General features: G+C 40.9%; 2 protein-coding genes across 2 annotated transcripts in view; one reads left to right on the top strand and one right to left on the bottom strand.

Moving 5' to 3' along the window:
* The window catches only part of PAPSS2 (3'-phosphoadenosine 5'-phosphosulfate synthase 2), a 73,702-nt gene extending 56,285 nt beyond the window's left edge, over window positions 1–17,417 (bottom strand). The window contains exon 1 of the mRNA XM_054572802.1: window positions 17,212–17,417. Coding sequence (XP_054428777.1) covers window positions 17,212–17,238 — 27 coding nt within the window. The 5' untranslated portion in view covers window positions 17,239–17,417. The remainder of the gene's footprint in view (window positions 1–17,211) is intronic.
* On the top strand, window positions 8,950–10,215 carry LOC129069989 (leukocyte elastase inhibitor-like). The gene has a single exon (XM_054572803.1). It carries the CDS (start codon window positions 8,953–8,955, stop codon window positions 10,087–10,089), a length of 1,137 nt encoding a protein of 378 aa, XP_054428778.1. The 5' UTR covers window positions 8,950–8,952; the 3' UTR covers window positions 10,090–10,215.
* Window positions 17,418–26,100: the final 8,683 nt, after the last annotated feature.

Raw genomic sequence — 26,100 nt, 5'->3', positions numbered from 1 at the left:
ACAACTGAATGAGACAGCCACAGACAGTAGATTCCTGGAATTCTCGAACAGACTGCCTAAGGTCAGATGGGGTCAACATCTGACATCATCAGAGGCAGATCCAGGAAGAAAAAACAGCAAGAGCCAACATAAATGGCATAAAGAGCATCTAAGGAGCAGCAAGTTCAGGAGCTCAAGGAGACTGCACCACTGAATCTCACAGATCTCCTACCATAGAAGTTCACACTACAAAGTCAGGAAGTCAAGACAGATCAATTTAAGAAGCAGAAGCAAAAAAGAAGAGTCTCACAAATAATGGGAAGACAAAGAAACACCCCCTAACCGAAGGGAAAGGAAGAATCCCCACAAAGACAACTAAATGAAATAGAGGCAAATAAACTATCAGATACTGAGTTCAAAACAACCATTCTAAGGAAGCTCAATGAGTTCAGTGAGCTCAGAGAGAATTACCAGAAACTACAGGGAAACTATGAGGAACTTACCACAAACTATATCAGCATGAAAAAGGACATAGAAACTATCAACAAGAGGCAAGAGGAAATGAAGAATACAACTCCTGAATTGAAAAACACAGTAGAAGGAATCAAAAGTAGGCTAGATGAAGCAGAGGATCAAATCAGCAAGCTGGAGGACAACGTAGAAAAAAGCTCCCAGAAAGAGCAAGAAAATGAAAAAAGACTCAAAAAGAATGAAGAGGCATTTAGGGAAATGCAGGACAACCTGAAACACAATAATATTCATATAAAAGGGATACCAGAAGGAGAAGAAGACAAGCAAGAGATAGAGAACCTGTTTGAAAAAGTAATGATGGAAAACTTCCCTAATTTGAGGAGAGAAAAAGTCGCACAAGTCCAGGAAGCACAGAGAGTCCCATTCAAGAGGAACCCAGTGAGGCCCACTCCAAGACAAATCATCATCAAAATGGCAAATATCAAAGACAAAGAGAGAATCTTAAAGGTAGCAAGGGAGAATGGATAGTAACATACAAGGGAGTCCTGAAATGGCTAGCAGCTGACTTCTCAACAGAAACAATATATGCCAGAAGGAAATGCAAAGAATATTACAAGTAATGAAAAGCAAAGGCCTGCAACCAAGACTACTCTATCCAGCAAAGCTCTCGATCAAAATGGAAGGCAAAATAAGGAGTTTCTCAGACAAAAGAAAGCTAAAAAATTTACCTCCACCAAACCAGCACTTCAAGATATGCTAAAGGGACTGCTTTAAGAAGATGAAGAAAAAGACCAAGAAAGAGAGAAACACAGGTACAAAGGGAAAAAATGAATAAGTACCTATCAATAATAACTTTAAATGTAAATGGACTAAGTGCTCCAATCAAAAGACACAGGGTAGCTGAATGGATTAGAAAACATGACCTGCACATATGCTGCCTACAAGAGATCCACCTCAGAACAAAGGACCTACACAGACTAAAAGTAAATAATAATAAATATAGGACAACATATTATTTTCAAACCTAATAAGGTAAAGTTAGTCAAAACCTATAATCAGAATCTTTATGTATAATCAGAAATACATTAGCTTGGGTAGAAAAGGCACAATTATTTAATTTGATTCACTCAAAGTAATTTACATGGTAAGTATGAAATATACAAATAGACAGCATTTCTGCCAATGAGGTATTTACATATTTCCTCAGAAATGCTAGAAGTACACCAACAACTTACAAAGAAAAGAAAGACCCATTTTTGGAGGGCTCTTTCAGTGTGAGTTCTTAATACTCCACTCCACCAATGTTTGAAGGGAATTCTTTCATACTTATTCCCATTGGAACATACCAGGTTCAGGAGTGAGATCTGGAGACTTACAGTATCAAGAATCACAAGCTACTTTAAAAACTTGGGCCACTCTCTTGTGATTAGGAATGGGGCAAATTTCCAGGAATAAATAGTCACCACAGCCAAGAACAGCTGACTATGATAGAATGATCTCCAGATTTTTCCAGAAAGCTGTCTGCTCATTAGGTAATGGTAAAATGGACAAGAATGGCAAGCTTTAAAACATTCCAGCTGGAATATTTAATTTTAAATATTCCATGAGGAATGTAGCAATTACTGAAGACTGCATTAACTGGTAAATGGCCTAACACTTTTGGAGAGGAAAAAAACCTGAAAAGAGCAAATATCATCCTGAAGAAGAGAAACCCTCTCTTGTTATTAGCTAGTTGGCAGCCCTCAAGCACATCAGAGTGCACACATTTTGTATGCGAAGGAATTTGGTTAGGCTATGTCCTCAAGCCACGCTGAGCCAAAGTACTTCCTAGGCCAGCTTTTAAAGAACACAACACATATCAATTCAATCAGATGCTCCGGGAGTAGGATGTAGCCATAAATATTCTGTGAAACTTAGCAAGGCTGAGAAAAACTAGGCACGGTAATCTCTAAGGTCCCACTAAGACCTTAATAAATTAAGGGAGGCATTCAGAACTTGTGTGATGTATGGAATATAGGAAAGCATAAAACCCACACAAGTGTAAAGAGAATCCTGACTAGAGACTTACAACACATAGATATTAACAGCGAATGATATTCTCAAATATATGTCTTGGCTTCCCTACGCATGAATAATAAATGTGCTTGATCAATGAAACCATGCACAACGAAGAATAACATGAAAGGTATTATGTCATTAATCTATGGTGGCATTTTTACTTTTTATCCAATTCTAAATTTATGAAATGTATACCTATCAAGCTCTGAAAATTCAAAGATGTGAATCTCTTAACACAAACTACAAATCGAAGAGTATAAAAGCTGGAGGAAAGCTCCTTCTCACTTAAAATTATCAAGAGTGACTACTGGAAAAACCAAGAGAATTATTTCATGAGGACATACATACTCATTATTTATGGAAAAAAGAGAGAAAGACTCGTTCATGACAGTCAGAACCAAGAGTACTTGAGAAGGCATTGTAGGTCAATTCCTATCAGTGATTGACTTGAATGAGGCCTTAAAAAATAAAACAAAAATCCTCCTTTATGTGGCCTGCTATCTTGAATTTTAGCCAATAGGGTGTGAGTTCTTAAACTACAGATTTTAGACACTGGACTTGCGTGGGTTGGGGGTAGTCTGTGAGTCCTCTGAAACTACACGGAAACACTGGGCATGTGCATACGTGGGTGTGCCCATGCACAGAGGTTTCTTATCCTTTTTGAGTCAAGAACCTGTTTGGGAGCCTGTGGTTCTTGGGAGCCCCCTTCTCAAAAAAACAAATTTTAATGCATAAAATAAAGCACAAGGGACCGTAAAGAAAAACAACCAAATTACAGTTATCAGAATAGTTAAAAAAATTATAGCACAGTAATAAATATGCTTCTTTATCAATGTATTAAATAACAGGATCTAGCAACTTAGGTAGACAGCTATAATAACTACCTTAATTTTGTAGTAATGAAGAGCACGGACATTTTTGTGATAACAACAACAAAGTGACATTAAAATATCTGTGATTTCTATTGGTGACATAATCACAACTACTGTTAATACTACTGTGGTTTGTTGTCTAGGTCCATCATGAAAAAAAGTAATATAATTCTGTTATAGGTTATAAAAATATTTTCCTCATCCACGTTCACAACCCTACTGAGTTCTCTGGACTCGAGATGAAGAACCTCTGATCTATGTCTTTATGCATCATGAAAGCATTTGTTTGTAAGCCTCCAGGGAAGGACTCGATGGGCATTTCGTGGACTGGTTTCTCCAAGGCCCGGTGGACATAGACCCCTGGACAGTTACAAAATAATTTAATATTTTTTAATGTTCTGCATCATTCCTGAAAAATGTACAGTGGACTTACGAGAGTCATCAAGTACAGCAAAAGCTTGTCAATTAGAAGGAGACGAGAAAAATTAACAAGAAAACAACATAGGGGCACCAAGCAAAATGGCATCACGCAGGAAACTGGTGCAATAAATGGAAAGTGAGCGGCAAAATTTCCTCTGATCATTCTGGCAGGCACCTTGGAAGGGAAAACCTGGCCAGTGCCAGAACTCACAGTTTACAAAGGATTATACTAAACAAACAAAAACAAAACTCAGAAAAAGTATTATCCTCTGGCTCAAAGCCCAGATAGAAATTTCTCCCATGGATCTTTATAAAGAGAATATCGTGTGTTGTAATTAATGAAAACAACTGCAGTAATATCATTACAGGATAAATAACAATGAGTTTCATAGAACTTTTTTAAAAAACGTATTTTAAAAACAAAACAATGGCAATACACCGAACACAATTCAACAGGGGCTCATGAGGTAAAGCTAGGTACTCAGCTCTCTGAATTCAAATGTGGGTAACATGCTGAGAGGACAATGACCCAAGTAACTCAGAAATGACCACTGGCCCCCAACTGTCAACAGCAGGAGGTGGGAAACTTTCCTTAAATGGTCAGATAGAAAATGTTTTTAGCTTCAGAGGCCATAAGGTCTGTCACAAATACTCCGCTGTGAAAACAGCCACAGACATGTGGAAATGAAGAGACATTGCTGTGTTCCAGTAAGTAAGTTTTATTTATAGATACTGAAATTTGAATTTTGTATACTTTTCACAAGTCATGAAATATAATTCTTCCTTTGATTTTTTTTAACCCAACTATTTAAAAAATGTAAAAACCATATTTAGCTTATAGGCCATGCCAAAATTGGCAGGGAGCTGAACTGGGCTCACAGCACATGATTTAACTAACTGCTGGTCTACAGGATCAAGTTCCGCTCAGACATTTCCTTGACTCTCGTACCATTCTCCTACCTCAAGCTCTGTCTATATCAACTTTAAAAAGGTAATTACTGTTTCTACATTTTATATGCAACTATACACAGGCCAACCAGGATGAGATCATGCAGACAGACATGGCTTCAGAATTTTTTGTTCCATGGAAATAAGAAGGTAATCAGGATGAATGAGCAGCGAAGAAATGGTTTAGTTCCCAGTTTCCTCATTAAACTAAATGTACACTCACCAAAAAAGAGAAATATTTGAATGTAGAGCTCTTCCTATTTTCAAGCTCAAGTGTTCATTTTTAGAAGCATATAAAAATACATATAATTACCTGAACCACTTAATTCATGTGTTGTAGCATTTTGCAACACTAGATTTCCCAATGTCAATGAAGCCATATTACATTTTGCAGCACACAGTTAATGTGGTATAATCCCAGTAAGAAACCCTTCATTCCAAACATCCTTCAGAGGTCCCTGAGTTTCTGTCTGTTCCAAGACAAAATGCAGTGTTAAGCCACTGAATCTGGCAAACCTGGGTTGCCTCTGCTATTGTGCTAGTTCATAAGAAGGCCCTAGAAAATTTATCTCATCTCTTTATTTTGCTGTCTTCATCTATGATTTGTAAAACTTATAAACTATGTATACTGGGGAGCTGCTAGGATAATGAAGAAAAATTTATGAATAAGCTTTGATCAGCATGATGAAAGAAAGGTACTGTGCATACCCAGAGGGACCCCACTATTATTCAGGGAGATGGCAATTACCCTCAAGGGAACACATGCATCTCAAATCGAGTCTCCTAGAAATGTGTAACTACATGCAGAAGATGCTCTAATCCTTACAATTCTAGTGTCAACACAGGTCTTAGCCACCCTTCTGAATACCTGCCCTGTAAGTGGTCCACTGGAGGCTGCATTTTGTTACCTCTGTGTATTTTCTTACACTTTGGCAAGTATATGACACAGGATTCTTGATCCCTGAAAGATTAAAATTCTGTGCTGAGCTGTGGAAATGCCAATGAAACCTCTAGTAAGTACATCCAGAGAACAGGCCTGTAGCTTGTGGGGCTTTGGGAACTTGTAACTCATGAATGCTTGACTGTGCAGCGCTTGCATAATGAACAAGGCAAGGTCTAGGGTTACATGTAAGTCACTGCAATTATTTCTAAGGACACTTATTCTTGAGTGTATGCATTCACCCACAAGAACACTGAAGCTTTGTATTATTAAGGTGAAACGTTGGGTTCTCTTCCAAACACTACTGCTCCTAAAACTGGCCACAGAGCCTCATCCAAACTAACATTTACTGCCTTTTAATGGCATTTGCTAAAACCCACATATTCTAAAGATCATACAATATTCCAAAAAGCTCCTGAGGAAAATTACTTTCAAAGCAACCACATCCTCTTTTTAGATTATTTACTGCAATAATCTGCATCCACAAAGAAACATTTAAATGTGTATTTAAGTGATCAGAATAACCTTCATTCTGACAGTCTTTATATCAATTAATACATGTTGCACTAACAGAAGAAAAAGAAGAATGATTGAAAACATGGCATTCACACTTAAGAGAGAGTCACTTCCAACCCTGCCACTTATGGTTGTGCCTCCAAAGGCAAGTTATTTAACCTCCATAGCCTTACAGTTCTCAACTATAAAATGGGGACAAGAACATCAACTACTTCATAGGTATTGTGAGGGTGAGCTTAGACCTTGTATGGAAAGTCCCTTAATAAATGCTTGTTCCTTTCCCCTGTTTAGGGAACCCAGTTGGATCAACAAGGTACCTTCCTGAACGCCAAGGCAGACTTAAAATGTCATCAAGAATGTCACCGTGTGATGTTTAAAAGGCTTATTAAATAACAGCCTCAACACTGAGAAGACAATAGAAGAAACCAGGAGTTTATAATAACCCAGATTTTTCCATTCAATAAATGTGGCTAACTGTGCCGACAGTGCTTTTGACATTGTATTGATTCCAAGGTGTCTTACACTATGAAGACATGGATTCTGTGATTTAATTTATATATTGTCACCGCTCCTCTCTTCTTTTAAATAATGGAACCGCTCTCCAGTAAAGGACTTCAATCTCATGCCCTATGATCACATCCAGGCAGTGCTCCTTCACATGAGCATAGGCTCCTGTGATCAGAATCTGGGCCTTCAAGGTGACTAACACTGAGGCTATGGCCCAGGATTGCTGAAAAGGCGGGCTTCCTGACCTATGGCGGTAGGAGGAGACGATTCACCAAGATGTTCCTTCCAAACCTCATGAAAGGTGCCTTTTACAGTCTCACAATTTCTAGGCGCTTTATTGGTCGCTAATGAAAGGGAAGCATTATCTGGTGGCCGACATCCTTAAGCTTTGACCTCAAGTTGGGTCAAATTTTCATTGTGTGACAAATGCATTGGTGGCCCAGTTTCCTTTTATCATCTACAAATCGCAGTTAAACCTGGCTCACGTATTAGCAGCTTTAGTGGAAATAAATCCTTCCAATCACTGACATGGTTGTTAGGCTACGCAATTAAAACGATTACCCATACTTTTTAAGTCTGAGAACAAAAAAAAAAAAATTCATTTTCCAATTACATACTTTATGTCACCATAAGGAATGAAATACGTGCGACGGTGAGGGTGACGTGCATTTCTTAGCGTATGCCGTTTCCTCTTTTTTAAAAAGTTCTGCAAAAGGTCTCCAAATAGAATTCATTATTATTATCTTGAGATATATTAGCAGTAGGCAGCTGCCAAAATATTTTACAAACGAAGCAGTAACACTTTACTAGTTACCTCACCCAGCCGTTTGCTACTTGGCTTTAAATCTCACTCCCTCTATGAAATAAACAACTTATTAACTACAGAGGACTGGATAAGGTTTTATCGTCTGTGGGTAACTCTCCAAAGACATTTCAGTTAAATGAGTTCCCTTCGGAGTTCACAAACGTGCTGTATGAGACAGTGAGGACTGAATGAGTGAACGTGCAGGGACCCCCTGGAACAGAGCCTGCCATGGAATAAGCGCTCAGTGCTGGTGATAAACAAGTCACAACAGAGTAGGAATTTTCTACCAAAACATACTCTAAAAATAGAAACTCACGAGAAATATGCAAATTCCACAGTTGGAATATTAATGTCTAATTAATTAATGTTTTGAGAGAGGGGAGGGGAGGGAGAAAGATAGAATCATCAATGTGCGAAAGAACATCGATCAGCTGACCCCAACTGGGGTCCTGGCCTGCAACCCAGGCATGTGCCCTGACCAGGAATCGAACTGCTAACCTTTCAGTTTGTGGGACAATACCCAACCCACTGAGCCACACCAGTCAGGGCAGGACTGGGAGGCTTTAGTGTATACTGAACTTGGTCTAGCTTTTGCTTAATATAATTTTATCTGTGTTATCTGCATTGCACATTCTGTAATCACTGGCATCTTTTCTTTCTTTCTTTCTTTCTTTTGATAAAATGATTAAACAGTTCAAGAAGGCTTAAGGAAGAATGCATAAGGTTGGGGATGGGGGCTGAACTTTCTAAAGAGAAACAGGCTAGCCAATCAAAAAACACTTCAAAATGGTATAGTTACATTTTTCAAACATTGTTCTTTGGCTTGTATATTCGATCTTCATAACATCAAAACAAAATGCTAAAGCTAAGTCAGGCTGCAATGATGAATCACTGATAACCAACGTGGAAGTAGGTTTTTCATAGGGGTGTTTTGTTTTGTTTTGTTTTGTTTTGTTTTTGGTATGGAAAAATCTTTCCCAGTTAAAAAAAAAAAAAAAGAGGACACAAAGCTGTAGTAGATGCAGTAAAAACAGACAGGGCCTCCTTCAGAGGGCGTGTGATGAAAAGAAAAGTGCTGAGAGAGCAGTTAGGTGACAGGAGTTCTAGCTCAGCTGTTGCACCACCCGCCTGTGGCAGGGGAAGGGGTGGCAGGGGTGAGAGGAAGTGGCAACAGGAAACTGGGGACAACTGTACTTGAACACCAATTTTAAGAAAACAACATGAAACTCCATAAACAATAAAAAAAAGTAAATAAAAAAAAGTCAATTGGAAATTTTATTGCTGGGCCCAAGGACTGTAAGACTGGGCAGAAGACTTGAAAGAATATCAAGGTTTTGGGTGGGGTGTTGCAATTAGAAAAAGGAAATGCTTTGTTTAGAAGAGACTTAGAACCCAGATTCTGAGCCCCTCCCAGACAGCGAGCAGCAGCCTTCCCCATGGAGCAGCTGAGCATGGCAAACACCAAGTTTGCAGTGGACCTTTTCCGCACCCTGAATGAGGACAATCCTACTGAAAACATCTTCATCTCTCCCATAAGCATTTCATCAGCTTTGGCCATGATCTTTCTGGGGACCAGAGGCACTACTGCGGCACAGATGTCCAAGACTCTTCATTTTGATGCAGTTGAGGATATTCATTCAAGATTTCAGAGTCTGAATGCTGATATCAACAAGCATGGAGCTCCCTATATTCTGAAACTTGCTAATAGGTTTTATGGAGAGAAAACCTATAATTTCCTCCCTGAGTTCTTAGCTTCAACTCAGAAAATATATGGTGCTGAATTGGCCAGTGTGGATTTTCAGCATGCCTCAGAAGATGCAAGAAAGATGATAAATGAGTGGGTCAAAGGGCAGACAGAAGGGAAAATTCCAGAATTGTTGGCTGCAGGTGTGGTTGATAATATGACTAAACTTGTGTTAGTTAATGCCATCTATTTCAAAGGAAGCTGGCAGAAGAAATTCAGTGAAAACGCCACAACTGATGCACCTTTCAGATTGAATAGGAAAGACACAAAAACAGTGAAAATGATGTACCAGAAGGAGAAATTTTCATATGGCTACATCGAGGACCTTAAGTGTCGTGTGTTAGAAGTGCCCTACCAGGGCAAGGAGCTCAGCATGCTTATCCTGCTGCCAGATGACATTGAGGACGAGTCCACAGGTCTGAAGAAGATCAAGGAACAATTGACTTTGGAAAAACTGCATGAGTGGACCAAACCTGAGAATCTGTATCCCACTGAAGTCAATGTTCACTTGCCAAAGTTCAAGCTGGAAGAGAGCTACAACCTCAACTTACACCTAGCCCGCCTGGGTGTAGAGGATCTCTTTAATAGCAAGGCTGATCTGTCTGGCATGTCAGGAACTAGGGATCTTTCTGTATCAAAAATTATCCACAAGTCTTTTGTGGAAGTGAATGAGGAGGGCACAGAGGCAGCAGCCGCCACAGCAGGCATCGCAGCCTTCTGCATGCTTCCGATAGAGGAGAATTTTGTGGCTGACCATCCATTCATTTTCTTCATTCGACACAATCCCTCAACTAACATCCTGTTCTTAGGCAGATTTTCTTCCCCTTAGAGACTGTGGAGATACAAGGCTAAGCTCAGAGCTTTATTACCTGCACTTTCAATGGTAATAGTTTCCATGTATCTTTAGCAATAAAACTACCATCCCAAAACAGATCTTTAATTTCCTTTATAAGGTCAGCTCTGTGATGTCACTGCATTCTGTAATTCAGCTCTGTTGGCTGTGTGCACCCATTAACTTTGGTATGGGTTTCTATTTCCCTTTTTAAATATTGAAAATTTTCTGTGATTGCTTTTGATGCATCAATCAGATGTGCAGAATCTTGACAATATAGTAATCTATGAAGTTGCTATACTTTCTTGATAGCCATGGGAAAAATTATAATACTGTAATTTATTTCACAGAGAAGTCTATTTCATAGACTTCTCGAAGTTGTAAGAGAGACACTCTGATTGTCAAAGGGAGGCTTAAAAACAGATATTCAATTGAAATATAGGAGAATAGCCCAATTAAGGGTTGGGTTATGAAGACAAATTTGCCTTGGTCAATGTTTATGACCCTTCATTCTATAGGATTAGTATTTTATTACAGCCCTCCAGCTTTTAAACATTTAAAGATCCACCTGGTGATTAAAAAAAAAAAAAAAAAGAGACTTAGAGACAGTTTGAAAGAACTAAAGAACTACAATTAAAAAATATAAGGCTTTAGTAACTATAGTTAATTATGACAAGCACAGTTCCTTGTTGGGTCATTCAATAAATATATGTTGAACAGATGAAGTGAACAAATACATAAGGAGATGTGACAGGAACTAAAAAGGGAAGGGATTTTAGAGACTTTAGGAAAACAAAGTAATGTCCAATCGGACCACCAGCAGCGGACCAAGAAGTTAATTCAGGTTTTTAGCAGTAGAAAAAATATGCAAATAAAAATCATCACCAATGTCTTGAGTTCCCGATTTTCGCTAGAAGTTGGGAAGGCATGAATTATCCATAAATAATGACTGAGGAAAGGTGTAGATGAATGAGGTAATGGGGATAAATTTCAGATTTTATTGTAGGCAGTTTAACTTGCTAAGTAAAGTCTGCAAATGATTTTTAAAGCACACATGGGGCATAAATTAAAAAGAAAAAGGAATAGAAGCTTAGTGGATAAAAAACAATATTTTTAATAACAAATCGTATAAAGCAGATGTTAACTAATATTAACCTAGCAAAGAAATGATCATCTTTAATGATGCAGCTTTTGATATACTTACGTAACTGTCTTAAAAACCTTTATAACAGGTATATAGGTTATATACACTTTTATTGCCAAAATTCAGTATTTGGTGGTCAACACATTGAGTCTGTCGTGTTCATGTTACAGTCGTGTTTCCACAATGCCAGTTATAGCAAAATCAACTTGTGGAGTAAATTTGAAATGCAGAAAGAGTTGCTGATAAGATTTTAAGGGAAGTCACATGAGCCAACTGATGGAAGTCACTTTACACACCATGTGTTTTCAGAGGCAAGTTATACTTCAAGTTTTGGCCAAATACAGTGGCTCTTTTGCAAAGAGAAAAGACATTTCCATCTTGTGCACCAATTTATTCTAAATTAAAAAATTATTTGGCGATCTAAAAAGCAGGAGAGAAGAAAATAAATACCAAGTTTTTAACAAATACCATGTTTATGATCAACCAATTAACGTTCACGAAAAGCTTGATTTAAGTCAGAAGGGAAGCAAACGGAGCCTAGATGCCAGTGTGAGTTTGAGGGAGGGGTTGCTCCTGCACCTGCTGCTGGGCTCGGGGAGACAGGGGCCCAAGAGCCTTGGAGGCTCCGCAAGCAGGGGGCACTGGGTGTGCTTTTGACCTCAAATAGACCCCAGAGGAGAAGGAGCATTAGATTCCCTGCAGGCCACAGAGCCCCTAAAAGTCCCAGCATGGTTTCAGAAGGCAGCAGTATGCTGGGAGCGTGGAGGAAGTATCAGATCTCACTGAGTTCTCCTCAGGAGTTGCACTAAAGCAGCACAGTGACCTTAGGGCCTCCAAAGAGAGCAGGGAAGCAGCAAGAGGAGGTGCTGAAACGGGAGGGCACTGTCGGATAGGACTGCGCTTGTCCTGGACCAGCGCTAAGGATGAGACAGGACAGCGCACGTCCCTAAGGGTGCCTGCGCAGGCAGAGGCTGCCAGGGCAAGGTGAGCATCCCCGCTCCCGGCCGCAGCAACGTTAGCAGGGAGAAGGGTTAAATTAAATTAAACATCCATGACTTAAGTTTACTTGTTCTTAAAGTGCTCCCTTAATAAGAATGGTATCGCTATGATACGAAACATTACTGGCACATAGGAATCGAGAGGAGGCAGAGATTTTTGTTTCCAGCAACGATGGTCTAGGTTATACATACTCATCCTCCCAGGAAAATAAATAAAAAGTGGCTGGTTGTCAAATAACATAATCTCATTCAAAACATCAAAAAGTTGACAAGACAGTAAGAAACTGCCGGGCCAAAATCTGTAGGAAAGCGGGAGCCTAAAAGGTAAGCAAGCAGGGAGGTGCTTTTATCCTGATAAGGGCAGATATGAACTGACTTTAACAGCCTCACCAGGGAGGTGAAACGAATCAGGGCCCAGAAGCCACCCAAGTGGGGAGCATAAAAGGCCTCCCTCACACTAAGCTGAGGCTCCTAAGAGGCGCACCCTAAAAATAAGAGTGAACCAGAATAACCCCCGCCTCCCACTCTGAGAGGCTGCAGGGACAGTTGCCTTGGCATTGAAAGTATACATAGGGAGGTGGGGTTCCCGAGAAGTTGTATTTACAGGCTGGCCCTTGTGTGCAAAATCACAACTCAAACTGACATCACCTGGGTGGTCCAAAAAAACTTTGAGTGGTACATTTAGGTTAAAGTGGTCCTAGACTGGTAATGCCGCCAGACACCTGGCAGAAACAAAAGCAAATCTTTAGTTGGGGGGAAAGGCCATTCATCCTAAGCTTCAAAGAATCCCTGAAAGTAATTTTTCAGGGGTAATGACAAAGACCCAGGCAAAAATAAGCAAGCCTACAAGAACAGACAGGTAAGAGGGGGGAAAAAGGAATAAAAGAAAATTCTGGATCCTAAAAGCAAATTAATTTGCTAATGAATTCTGTAGCCATTTCTGCAACAAATATTTATTGAGCACCTACTCTGTGCCAGGCTCTACGCTAGGTTGTGGGCATATATGCCATTTCAGCTGTTATGTGAACAAGTCACCCAGGGGGTGAAGGTTTAGTTGAACTGCCATTATATTTATGTTTATTTACCTTTAGCTTCTGTGTTCTCCTAAGACTTGCAAACACAAGGACTGATGAGTGTTCATTACTACTTAGTGATAAATTTTGAAATAAACAGTAATCTCCAAGGACTGAGATTGACATGACTGATTTCTTTTCTCAGACTCTGTGCCTAACAGTTCCATGTCTGAGCCTAATTATCCCTTCAGCAAATCACAGACCCATGTGCATTAACAGAAAAGTGATGAGAGACTAAGAAAACTATATGAGAGACATAAAATTCAGAATTAAGTACATTTATCTTTAATTATAAAAGTCCAAACAGATGATCTTAGAAGAATAGTGTGAATCAGGCATTAATTTTAAGGTAGCTACAGAAACGCCTGAAGGCACAGGAAGGATGGAAAGAGTTTAGTCCAAAATTTACTTATACATATAGGTTGCCTTTCTTAGCCAAGGTGGTTAGTAAACTCTTGCTGATATTTGGGTTACTCTGGTGCATTTACACTAATTACCAACCTTTGTCTTCTGTCTAGCTTTTCACAGTAAGGATTCAAATAGTCAACCTATACACTTCTGCATTTGTTTGCTCTTATCATTTATTATATAAATGTTACGGTGGTTGACCTTTGCCAAGCCTTTGGAACAGTACAACTTGGGCTTTCTTCTCCATGTTTGCTAAACCACAACAGTCTGGTGTAATAATAACAATAGCTACTTACTCTGGGCCTGGAACTGTGCAAGACACTTTTTAGTGTCTCCTCACAAATATAAGGGGTAAGTCACTGTTACCCCCCAATTTTGTGCTCATGGTTGGACAGACCTGGATTCAAATCCTGCCCTTTTGTCACGTCTCCCTTAAAGATGAGGCTCAGTTTTCAGGGTGGAGGCTGCCATTGGATGAAATGAAATACAGCATAGCTGAGTTCCTGGCCCCTAGGAAGTACTTGTTTCTTCTTTCTTGAAATGGTTCCCCATCCTGAAATTCATGTCTTGCTGTAGGCAGCATCTTCAAATAAGAAGACAATCTCTACATTTATGAAGATTTTTATGCTTTCAATACCACTTCACTACTGTCCAACCACTGGCTGTCTGACCCTTTGGAAAACACTTTAATACCTTAGTTGACATTTTAGATTTGTTGTCTTCAGGATGTAATATAATTGTCAGCCTTGAAAAATGCTAGTCCAGGAAGTCATGCAAGAGGAAAGGACGAGGACTTTGCCTTTCTTTCCAGTCCTATGGAGGCAATGCCTCCTCCCTCCTCCTAGGTATCTAAGTGTGTGTGTAAGGGGTATCGGGGTGGCTAGTGCTGGAGGTAAATCAAGGGAGGGATGTGACACATAGGCATCCCGGGTTTCCACAGTAAGGATGCCTAGCACAGAAGGAATGCAGCGCCTTCCCTTATAAAAGAACATTGCGTTTTTTCCCCCCTCAAGTTTGTGAGAAAAATCATCCTACCTTCTCTTATTTAAACCAAAACTATGTACTTACTCTTCTTACAGTGGTTTGGATTGAGAAGATTCATCAGTGTGACAAAAAGTCCTGGGAAAGATGTGTTCACTCCAGTATACCCCCTGGCACACAGTAGGGACTCAACAAATACTCGAACTTACTGCAGTGCTTATAGTGTGTCCTCTAGTGTGCAATGCTTCCTCATTTCTAGGATAATTTTCTAGATCAGCAAGATTCACTTGTCAAATAATTGACAAGTTGAGAGTTCCCATAGGTGGACAGCTTTTGTTTTGGCCTATAAGGTTCTCAACATACATTTTGAATTAACATTTAAAGCTGCGGAGATTTCATATACATTTACAGCTGGCTTGCTTTATCCACTAGTATCCATCTGGCCCCTTTGGGAACTTGTGCTGGTGCCTGGATTAAAACTCTGTTGGCTAAATAAAAGTTCAGAAGTCCTGTTAGCTATATCAGGTGTTAATTTAATCCTATAATGAACACACCCCCAAACACGCCAAACAAAAACTAGAAAGTTGAAAATGTGTAAACACAAAACCCAAACCCTTGGGCCCTCAAATTTCTCACTCTCTGAGAGCTGACTGTGCAGTTCCACTATCAGCTTTTAAACTCCTCTTCTCAAAACCTCTTCTTCACTGGTTCGTGCTAACTAGGGGAATGAAGGGGACGGGCCATCTGGCCTTTCATGACTAATGCTTGGAAAAGCCCCCCTCCATCCGAACTGGAAAGGAATTCTTTTTTTAAAATTTTTTAATTGTTGTTCTGTCAGTTGTCCCAACTGTCCCCCCACCCCCGGGGCTCTCCCCTGCCTCCTCACTGCCCCCCACCCCCACTCCCACAGTCAATCCCCACCCTGTTGTCCATGTCCATGGGTCAGTTACTGTCGTTCTTTAACTAGTTCTGGGAGGAAATTCTTGATGCAAGCAGTGAGGAAGCATTCAAACTTCACTGACATAAAAATCTACTAAATGCCATAGTAGCTTGTTATTTAGCAACTGCTAAAATTCAAAAGAATTTTACAGAAATTAATAAAATTAAATAGCCATAAAAAGCAAGTGATTTCACTTGACAATATATTATAATACTGAGAGTCTCCCCACTTTAAAATTATTTCTATAAAAGGCAAATAGATCCTGACCGTTCTCCCTTTTCAAACTGACCCTGCCTCCCTGCTGGACCCTCCTTTGTTGGTCCATTGTGGTCCCCCAAACCACAGAGCCCCCAAACTTTTCCCTTGCTGCTGAAGCCCACACTTCCAGCCCCTGCATGGCCCCTTCATTCCCCTTTCCCAATTCTTGTTTTTTTTCATCTTTCCCCTGGCCCACCACAAATACACCTTAAATACATTTCAGTAATAAGCATTATATAATAACAATACTGTTATACATTACTAATATATTACATTAATAATACATTATTACTACTTACAGTAATTAACATTTATTGATCACCTACTATATGTCAAGCACAAGTTTAACTATTTAAGAAAGGTCCGTTCATAGAGTAGCCACCTGTGGCTTGTAGTGTGGTAAAGGTGAGTGCTGAGCAGTCAGTCTGCAGGCTAGGATGCTAACAAGGCTTACAGGCTCCCTCTGTGGTCCAAATGCCATCTACAAGGCTCCTTCCAACTCTTAAGACTTTATGAGTACTGCTGCCATATTTAAGGATGTGAAATTTATAGAAGCCCCTACTGTTAAGTGGGTATGGAACTTTTGTCTTTGACAAGCCCACTATTTCCCATAAAGGGGATGCCCCAGATTAATTCTGGATAAACCAGCCTCCTCAAAACAATCCTCTCATCTTACTCCAAGACGAGGAGTCTCCCAAGACTGAACTTGAGGTGCCATCAGATACCCACAGGGAGCTGAATTAAGCTAGGGGTTAAATCCTGCCAGTGTAGAATTTCCTCCAGTAAGTCCAGATAATTGCAGTTTCCTCTACGAAGGTCTGTCATTAAAGTCCACCACGAGGAGGTTCAATAGACAGAGTTCCAGTGACTGTCGCTGACGTGTGCCCAAGCGACCAGACCTGGCAGAACCAGAGTCAGCTGAGCCCGCCACCCACTCGAAGAAAAGGAGGGTCTGGAAAAACTCTTGGAGAAAGAAAGGAAATTTCCTACCCGTGGTCCTTTCTTTTGACTGGGATCTACTCTGAGAGCTCTGGAGGTCTAGCCGGGAGTGACCCTATGAAGGAGGGTAGGTTCCTAGAGGCGCGCGGCGGAGGGGGCCGGCGGGCGAGGGCTGTCCCGGGAATCCCCCGCCGAGCCTCGCCCGCAGCTGCCCTCCTCCGCGCCCTCCTCCTACTCCTCCTCCTCCCGCCCCCGGCGCCCGAGCCTCCGCGCCTCGGCTGCTCGCCTCCTCCCGGGGCGGGTGGGATCCAAGTGCCCCGGGAGGTTCGGCGCCGCCCGGTTGGAGGGGAGGAGGAAGGCAGGCGACTCGAAGCCTACCGTCTTCTGCTTCTTGGCCCCCGACATGCTGGCTGGCTGCGGCGGCGCCCGGCGCGCTGGAACTCGGAGCCGGCTCCTGGAGGCGAGACGCTAGGAAGCACGGTGGCGGTGGCGGCGGCTGCGGGACTCCCGGGAGGGAGGTATAAAAGGGCTCCGCAGACACGTCGCACTTCCCTTGACCAGCCCCCTCCTCCTACCCCTCCTTCCGCAGCGCTCCTCTCCGCCCAGTCGGTTCCGCCAGCAGCGCCCAGCCCAGGAGACCCGGCCGCCGCTTGGGCGGGGTCCAGCCGGGCTCTTGTTCGTCGGACCGGCTCGGCCCGCTGGGGCCGAAGGCAGGACAGTGCAAGCCTGCCGGGCGGCTCCCGGGGTCAAATTCGGCCTGCCCTTGCCCACTTCCAGCTGTTCCCAGAGCATCCCCCACCTCCCACGCCACCCCCGCGCCTTTTCAAGGAAGTCTTCCTGACTCTGGGACCTGAAAGGTTATTTGGTTAAGGACAAGGATGCTTGAAACCGCCAGACTTGTTGGCGTGGTCCCCAGCGGACACCGATGCCCAGCTTGCCTTCATTTGCAGTACTAACGGCGACGGTCAACCTTAACTGATCCTCACGCTGCACTCTGCTGAGCTTTGCCTTAAGTCTCCTGTGCCCCCGCACCAGGCACTGAGTCCTCATTTTACAAATGAAGCAGTTGAGGCTTTCAGACTTTCTCAAGCGGACATTCCAAGCGAGGGGAGTCAGAGCCAAGCTGTCAGCTTGGACATTCCAGGCTTCACATACTAGCATCATCACATAGGGTGATGATAAAATCATTAGTCCCGTTGCTTGCCTGTGTATTACCAGGCATGGTGCTAAGGGGTTTATGTGTATTCACTCCCCTGGAGTTCACAATGTTTTCCTGTGTCACAGATGGACCAACCGAGGCACTGCTGCTTTCATGAAACCAAGTAAGCAAGGCCAGCCCCAGAAGGTGGCCAGTGGTGGCCCAGTGACTTGTCTCAGTCTATCCTCCAAAGGATTTTTACAGTATTTCTCTGTGGTCAGCAACTACAACGGGCTCTGTGGGAGAGTAAAAGGAGGTCCAAGGTGAGAAGTCTTAAGGCTAGACCTCAGGGTTCAGAGTTCAGCATGAGACAACTCTCCTAAAGAACCCAAATGTCAGGGACAAGCTGAGGTATGGAAGAGAAAAGCTGTGATTAGCGACGGGCACCTTGAAGGCTGTAACAGTCTCACACCCCTTAGTAGCTTAACTCCTTGCACAACCGCCACAAGGCAACAGAGCAACAGTAAAGTGGGAGGAAAAGAACCCTGAAGATGCACAAGAACCACACTGCTCATTCCAACTTGGTCTTCTGTGGAAGGGCTGAGAAGTTACACTCTAAAGGGGTGAGGGATGGAAATTTTCTTTCCTAATTGTGCTTCTGGAAGACTGCCAGCTTTCCAGACAGACACGCAAAGACCTGAGTGTTCATTGACTGCCCTTCTCCATGGAAAGACGGGAAAGAAAAATAAATCAGGAGTGAAAATCTTAAAAGGAAGCCTACATGTTTTTACAGTGTTGAAATGTCGGTCTATTTATTTTTCTTACTCATTTTGAGTAAGCTGCCACTGCTCCCTTCAACTGTGAGCAGCTAGAGGGCAAATACTGGGTTTGAATTTCTGTACTGCACACAAACTAGTACATTGTCAATTTATGTGGTCTAAACAGGTATATCCCATTCTAATTTCATTGGAAAAAAAAAAAACAAAAACAAACCCCCAACAACTTTTGTATCGGTTTCAAACATATCTTGAAACTGCCAGATCCTGCCCTAAGAGAAAAGGTAAATTGAGTGTGGATTGAGAAATAGCAATTTGCATAATTGTATTTTTTTCATATGGCCTTTGAAAGAATTTATGTTCTTGAAACTGAAGGCAGTTAAAGGCAACCCCCTAGGGCTACCCCCGCTTTATTTTCTAGATGGGCAATGCAACAGGGGCTGCTGAGAAAAGGAAGTAATCGGAACCTAGTCACTAGTTGGGCAGAGTTGAGGCTCCAACCCAGGCCAGCTGGCTCCCCAAAGGCTCTGTGCATGGCATCACTCACCCTCTAGGGCAACTATTTCAAAACCCATGATAATCGTAAGTTAGACTGTTTATCTTGTTTTGGATTGGATTAATTCTCAAATAGTACTTTGGAACAGACATTCTTTTACTCCTTCTGAAGGCTTGTGAAATAGAAGACCTGTGCTCCCTTGGACCCAAGCTGTGGGTTGTTTAAGATCCTTTAACGTCACACATCATCAGTTTAGTTGTAGTGCAGCATGGCAACTCACTGAAAACTAAAACAATCACTCTTTTTTTCTCTCCCAGGGTTTTTCTCTTAAAGGGGATGTTTCGAATTCTTTTTCATCTCATGACCCTAAGAGAGGACATTCTTTCTGAAAAGATATGAGCAACTAGCAGCTTAATTTTTGGAGTCTACGATTCCAGCCCACCAGAAGTGGGAGAAGACTCATTCAGGGGACAGGAGGAAGAGTTGAGGATTGTCCTTTCATATGGATACACTCTCTGTATTTTTCTCAGTACTCTTCCCCCCAAGACTCCACTGTAAAACACTGGGGCCTACATCGATTATACCAACTCAAAAGCCTTGGTACTAATCACAACATTTGCATGAGGGTGTGTTTTTTTTGTTTGTTTGTTTCTTTTTATTGTGTTATTTCCAGAAACTGACTGGGCTTTAATAATTAACTTCAAATGAGGTAGTGATTATGGTCCTTTTATTGTTTAGAAAAGATGAAATCAGTCACTTCACTCAAATAAACCAGAGCAATACATATACAAAGAATGACAGTGTTGGTGAGACCTTTATGCCACAGGTTCTCCAACCCATTTGGGTGGGGTGAGGTTATCACATGTTAAGGACCCAGCTTGGAGGCACAGACCCTGGACGACCATTCCAAAGAATACAAGCTGCATTACCCCCTAGTGGCTGTGATGCACAGAGACCTAATGGTTAAAATCCCCTGTACAAAAACAAGTTCATTCAGTTCCCCTTGGTCAGGAAGCCCTTAAAGAAAGTCTGCTAGGATCCAAACACTCTTTCCAGGCACAGTACTACCAGGATCAGCAAGATGTAGTCCCTGTTTCCAATAAATTCACGATCTAGGAGCAGAGACAGACTCTGTCCCCCTACCCTTACCCCAATTATTTTAATACAATACATGACTTGGAGACGGGAAAAAATGATATTTTATTTTGACTTAAAACGTATGCATTTCACTAATCTTTGATGGAGGGCTAAGGGCTTCTACTGTGGTATGGATATGCTGGTAGGAGTCACAGAAGCCGCTCTCATAAGTCACCTTCAACAATTTCCAGTTTGGGATTTTATAAGGTGGAGTTAAGAAGAGCACTTAGATAATCAGAGGAGATTCAAGGTTTTTACATACCCTTCCCCCATCTTTGTCTGTTCTCTTGCCTATACCTAATTCAACAGCACAATTTTCAGCAGCTTATACTTCCAAAGAATCTGTCTGTTCCCATAGAAAACACAACTCTTTCCCACTCATATGCTATTTACTTAAGTCATATCTACTAAATGACTTAACTATACTAACAGGTACAATTGGCATAGATGGGTTTGGGAACAAACACAAGGTATCTTGGTAACCATTCGGTTTAGGGAAAGGGATGTGGAAGTATGTGGGCATTCCAGGGCTTCCGATTGTCAAAGAACATTCAGTTTGCTGTGGGTATCAATCATTACCTTTTCCAGAAGAAATGGAGAGCATAGGTTAAACTGGTTAATTAAACGATATTGTGGGAACACAGAGGAGGCCTGTTTATTAACAGTATAATTGCTTGAATTTTGAAAGGAAGGGGAATGGAGAGAGATGTCAGCTTTTCTTGGGGAAGAGGATGATACATGAACTGAGACTTGAAAGGACAGGTTTTGCCAGCTCTCCCCTCCCCCAAGTGGGGGTGTATGTGAATTTGAAAATTTAAAGGCAGAGAGCCGCATGAAATAACCTGGTATGTTAGAAAATTATAAGTATCTGTATCGCTGAGTTTAGGAGATATAATAAAAGTGGGGGAGGTTGTAATATAGGATGTGCTGTCTACAATCAGGATGCTATGTGATGGTGTACGTTCTCTTCCTCATGCTCATCAGAGAGCATCAGCCATGTGGCTGGCCTTTGTTCATTAGTCACTATGGGACACTTCTAATGTTCAAGGACGAGAAGCCACTGTCCTGAGGTGTCCATGGCGTGGTAGGGCAGATGGATATGTACACAAATAATTACAATGGAATGTGGTAAGTGCCCGAGAAAAGATATATTTGAATTAGTAAGGAAAGCCCATAACACACAAAGGCAATGACTGCTGGACTATAAAGAGATTCCAATAGGTGGTGATAATTGAACCTGAGTTTCAATGATAAAAGAAAGCTGGGTAGGAGGGTGATCTGTCACCACACTGATGGCAGAGGCTATCTCGTCTGTTGTTCTTGGTTATCTGAAGCATTTATTTCCTACCCTGTCGTTCCCTGTGCCACCTTCCAGAACTGCTCCAGCCTGTCACTGAACACCCAAGTAGAGCAGAGAGGAGCTGCTGACTGCCAGGCTGCACAGCAACGCTGACCCTGTCTCCAAGGGGCGGCCACAGAGCTTACCCAGCCAGAGGAAAAGCCCACTTTCCCAGGCAAAAATAATGCGCCTTTCCCTCTTCTTGGGTGGAAGCCAGTTCAAAGTTTTGGTCTGCTCTTTGTATTAGTTTAAAAGGAAGGGCAATTATTAGTATACACACACATTTTTCGAAGTAGAAACAATTAGGGAAATTCACTCCAAAATTCAACAAACCTCAGTGAAAATAAGTTACATTTGTTTAATGTCAGACAAATCATTTACTTCAGCTAATTAATTGCCTGAATTTTCAGCCTTCAATATGTTCTTTTAAAAGATGTTTAGCAAAGTGGAAGATAACTTAATCCATGTCACTTAGAGGCTTTAAATTATTAGAAAAATATCAAAGTAAACTTAGTTAGATTTTAAGACATTTGATAGGAAGTAAAGAGGGAAAGAGAAAAGGAAGGAAGAAAGAAGTGGACATTGTGATATCCGGCCTAAACTTGGGAAAAATATCACAAAACATGATATTTTCACAGACATTAGAGTTACAATTAGAGAAGTTTGTCTTTAATGGTAGGGCAGAAATATTCCATTTAGGAATAACTTATATGGGGTTGAAAGGCCAGTGCTTTTTTTTGCAATGTAACTGAGATATCTGGTGATATAATAAATTAATATTATAATTATTAGAGGATACCATAGTACCATAAATGGATGGTAAATTTGCAAAAAGAAAAAAAAATTGAGTATAATGTGTTGGACATAATTTAACTTATTAGTGGTCCCAAACCTTCTGAAGGCATTTTATAAATTTGGGCAGTCACATCATGGAACAAGAAGCAGAAAAAAAAAAAATCAGTATAATCTCTCTCTCCCTCCAGCTCTTTTACATGAAAGTATAAAAATCCTAAAAAAAAAAGTATAAAGTCCTTAATGGGCCTCAGGCATCCTGAAAGAATTGTAAGAAAGTTTTTATGGATACTAAGCACTTTCTGGAAAAGTAATATTTCTACATACATATTACTATTTTTAAGTGCATTTAGGTGCAGCAGTAAAGAATAAAATGGATATTCATTTAAAATGAACCATCAAATACAAGAAATACAATGACAATCATAGGGGTAATCTTAGTCTCCTAAAGATAAATGAGGTAATAGTCCCATTATAGTAAAACCATAATATTGGCCAAAACTGTTACCTACACTGCTAAAACAAACTTACATTTGAACCTTGAAATCCACTTATTCATAAAACACTGCCTTTTCTGCACTTAAAACCCTCCACACATGTTATTCTCTTCTTCACTTTTAGTTAAGGAGACAATTCTGCTCTGGACAGGGGCAAGTTCTCAAAGGTCTCAAACTTTGCTGTATATTATATTAATGACTTAAGAATCATCCATCTGACCAATTAAATCAAACTCTGGGAGTGTATCCCATTGTATCAGCAGTTTTTAAAGTTTATATTTAAGAGATTCATTGGTTCTCAAAAGTGATGGATCATCAAGATGGCCTGTTAAATTACAGATTGCTACCCTTTCTCCACACCCGGAATTTCTCATGCAGGAGATCGAGGGTAGGACACTGAATTTATATTTCTAACAAGTTCCCAGGTGATGCTGAGGCTGCTGGTCCAGGGATCACATTCTTCATATCATTGCCTTAGATATAGGCCTTCAAACTCACCCACACCTTTTAATTTTTCATAGGAAATGTAGAAAATACGGAAATTGGGTGTATTGGGGAGACAACTAACGCCGGATCATATTCTTAAAAATCACTCGCATTATGAATAAAATGTTTTACAAGGTTAATAGGGACGGAAACAGACTTTATCAGGAGTTCCCAACTCCGACTAATCCTTAAAATCACAATTGGAAGCTTGAAAAGAAAATTCAGCTGCCTGGGCTGCCCTCCCTCCCTCTCACGCCCCACACCCCTGGGAATGGTTCCGCCTCGCAGCCCCGGAGACTCGGTCCTAGCCCACTGGTTCTCCCATTTCCCTGCGCGCCGATCCCCGGTCCCCGGCGGTGCTCGTGACAACGCACATTCCTGAATCCCACCCTTGAAATTCCTCTGTGAGATCGCTCAGCTCAATTCTGGCGGAGGTTCTTAATGAGGCCTTGGTGCTTTTCCTCCCTGATGTTTCGTTTATTCAGAGTTCCTTCTTTTTCATAAGGGCTTTAGGCTTTCAATCCAGAAGATTCTAGTTATATCTTCTACTTTGTATCCTGAGCCCAGAATGGTCTTACTTGAATAGTAGAGGACCAGGAGGGGAAAATATTAGGTATGAAAATCAGTTAATACTTTAAAAATATGGTTGTAGGATACCATTTTTTTCTAACAATTATTTATTGAATAATTTATCCATTTATTTATTTATTTATTTTTGGGGTGCTTCCTCCATGATGCATATCTTAGCTGGCCGGGGTCTCTCCTAGCAATTATTAGCGATAGGTCATAATAAATCCTTATGACTCCCCACCAATAAGCCTCTATGGGAAGCAGCTCAATTACAGATTATAACTTGGAACTTTTGTGCCCATTTGCTCTTCCATACTAATTACTAAATTATCTTATTAAGCTCTTTGCCCTGCCCCCTAAAATTGTATAGGGTTTCTAATAAATTGTTAATAAATAAATTATACATTAATTTGGGAATAGTTGACATAACTATTATGTTTCTTTTCTAGCATGCTATCTTTATTACTTCCTTCGGCAGTAAAATAACTCCTATGAAATTATAAATCAAATTTCTGATGCCAGTCTTGTTTTAGAAGAATGCTATGGATTAATATATTTAATTTTTTTAATGTAGGTATTTATTTAAAGTAATACAGTTACATCTTTCCTCCTTCCCCTCACATGCAATTCAGACCACCCTTTTAGAACAGTGACCTGGAGAGTGGAATCAGAGGCTGGTTGAGGGGTCCTTCTGAGGCGGGTCAAGTTGCTTCCTAGAGTGTCACCCTGGACAGGGCTTTTACTTGAAATGGTCTTTCGCCAGCTCTCTGAGCTATGATACTCCATGAAAGAGCTGTGTACAGGACACACCAAAAGAATCTTAGGCTTGGAGTCCAAAGACATAGGTTCATATCTCTTTATTTGTCTAAGTAGTTCCTTTCCTCTGTACCTTAAGGGTAGACAGGGGACCTGGGCTGAGCGCAGCCCCAGAGCAGTCCCAGGACCTTTCCCTTCTCAGTTAGGAAGGGTCAGCACTGTATATAAGCCCAGAGATGCTAGTGGCCACATCTCTTCCCATGTGGAGAAGATTTAGAGAGTGACAAAGGGTTGGGGAGGAGGTTTCCTAGTGTTGTCAAATTCTTACCCTCTGCGTCACGTTGGCAGAGCTACCCTACTTCCTGAGACTCGTCTTGTAATCCTGTGAGTTACCACCAATGGCCTTTCAACAAATATACCTGCTTATTTTGACTAAGATAATTTGAGCAGGGTGGCCTCTGTTGGGACCAAAATAGGCCTGATTTATTTAATGATCACCCTTTTGGGCCGTTGTGAAAACTGCATGAAGGAATATGTGTGAAATTCCCATATGGTACTGAGCAATGCTCGGTAAATCTACTGAACTCAGTTGACTCAACCTTTATTATCTAGAATTACTTTTACATTTATGATAGTTCAGGACTTCAAGATTCATGGAAATTTTTACTATAACCGCTAGGCTTATTTCACACTTTTAAAGATATAAAATAGAAATAACTTGAATTCCTCCCAAATTTAAAGATGCTCCAAAATATGGAAAATTGGTGAAATTTTCAGTTTATCATGAAAGTAACTTTCAGCTAGCTTCAGGGTTGCCAGTTGTTGTAGTCTATATTATTTACTGCAGTTTATATTAAACAACAGTTTATTGTAGAGCTATGCTTCCTTTGAGATATGATTTAATGATTTTCCATGTAAAATATTTCTGCTTCTTCCAACTGTGCTTCAATTTTGCTCATTTAATTTTTTATGTTATTTTACTATAAATGACATCTGTTTCTTTCACTCATGCTCTACCTGTCATCATGATAATTTACATCCAATTATTTAATTAGGTTGTCAGCTGATTTGCTAGTGATCACTTCTATAGAGTTGGTCTATTCTGCAAAAATAATGTCAATTTATTGGGTTATTTTGTTTTTGGTCTTTTTTTGTTTTTGTTTTTTTTGTTTTCAGCCTTCAAAAGGAACATGTTTCCTTTATCTACCAAGAACTGAACACTGAGCTCTTGGTTCTGTGTAATGTCCAAAATTTGTTCCTTCAGCACAACAGAGTCAATG

This window comes from Pteronotus mesoamericanus, unplaced genomic scaffold (genome assembly GCF_021234165.1).
Source record: "Pteronotus mesoamericanus isolate MK-2021 breed Mesoamerican mustached bat unplaced genomic scaffold, CSHL_Meso_final contig_24, whole genome shotgun sequence".
Taxonomy (NCBI): Eukaryota; Metazoa; Chordata; class Mammalia; order Chiroptera; family Mormoopidae; genus Pteronotus; species Pteronotus mesoamericanus.
This window is presented reverse-complemented; position numbering and strand designations above follow the sequence as displayed.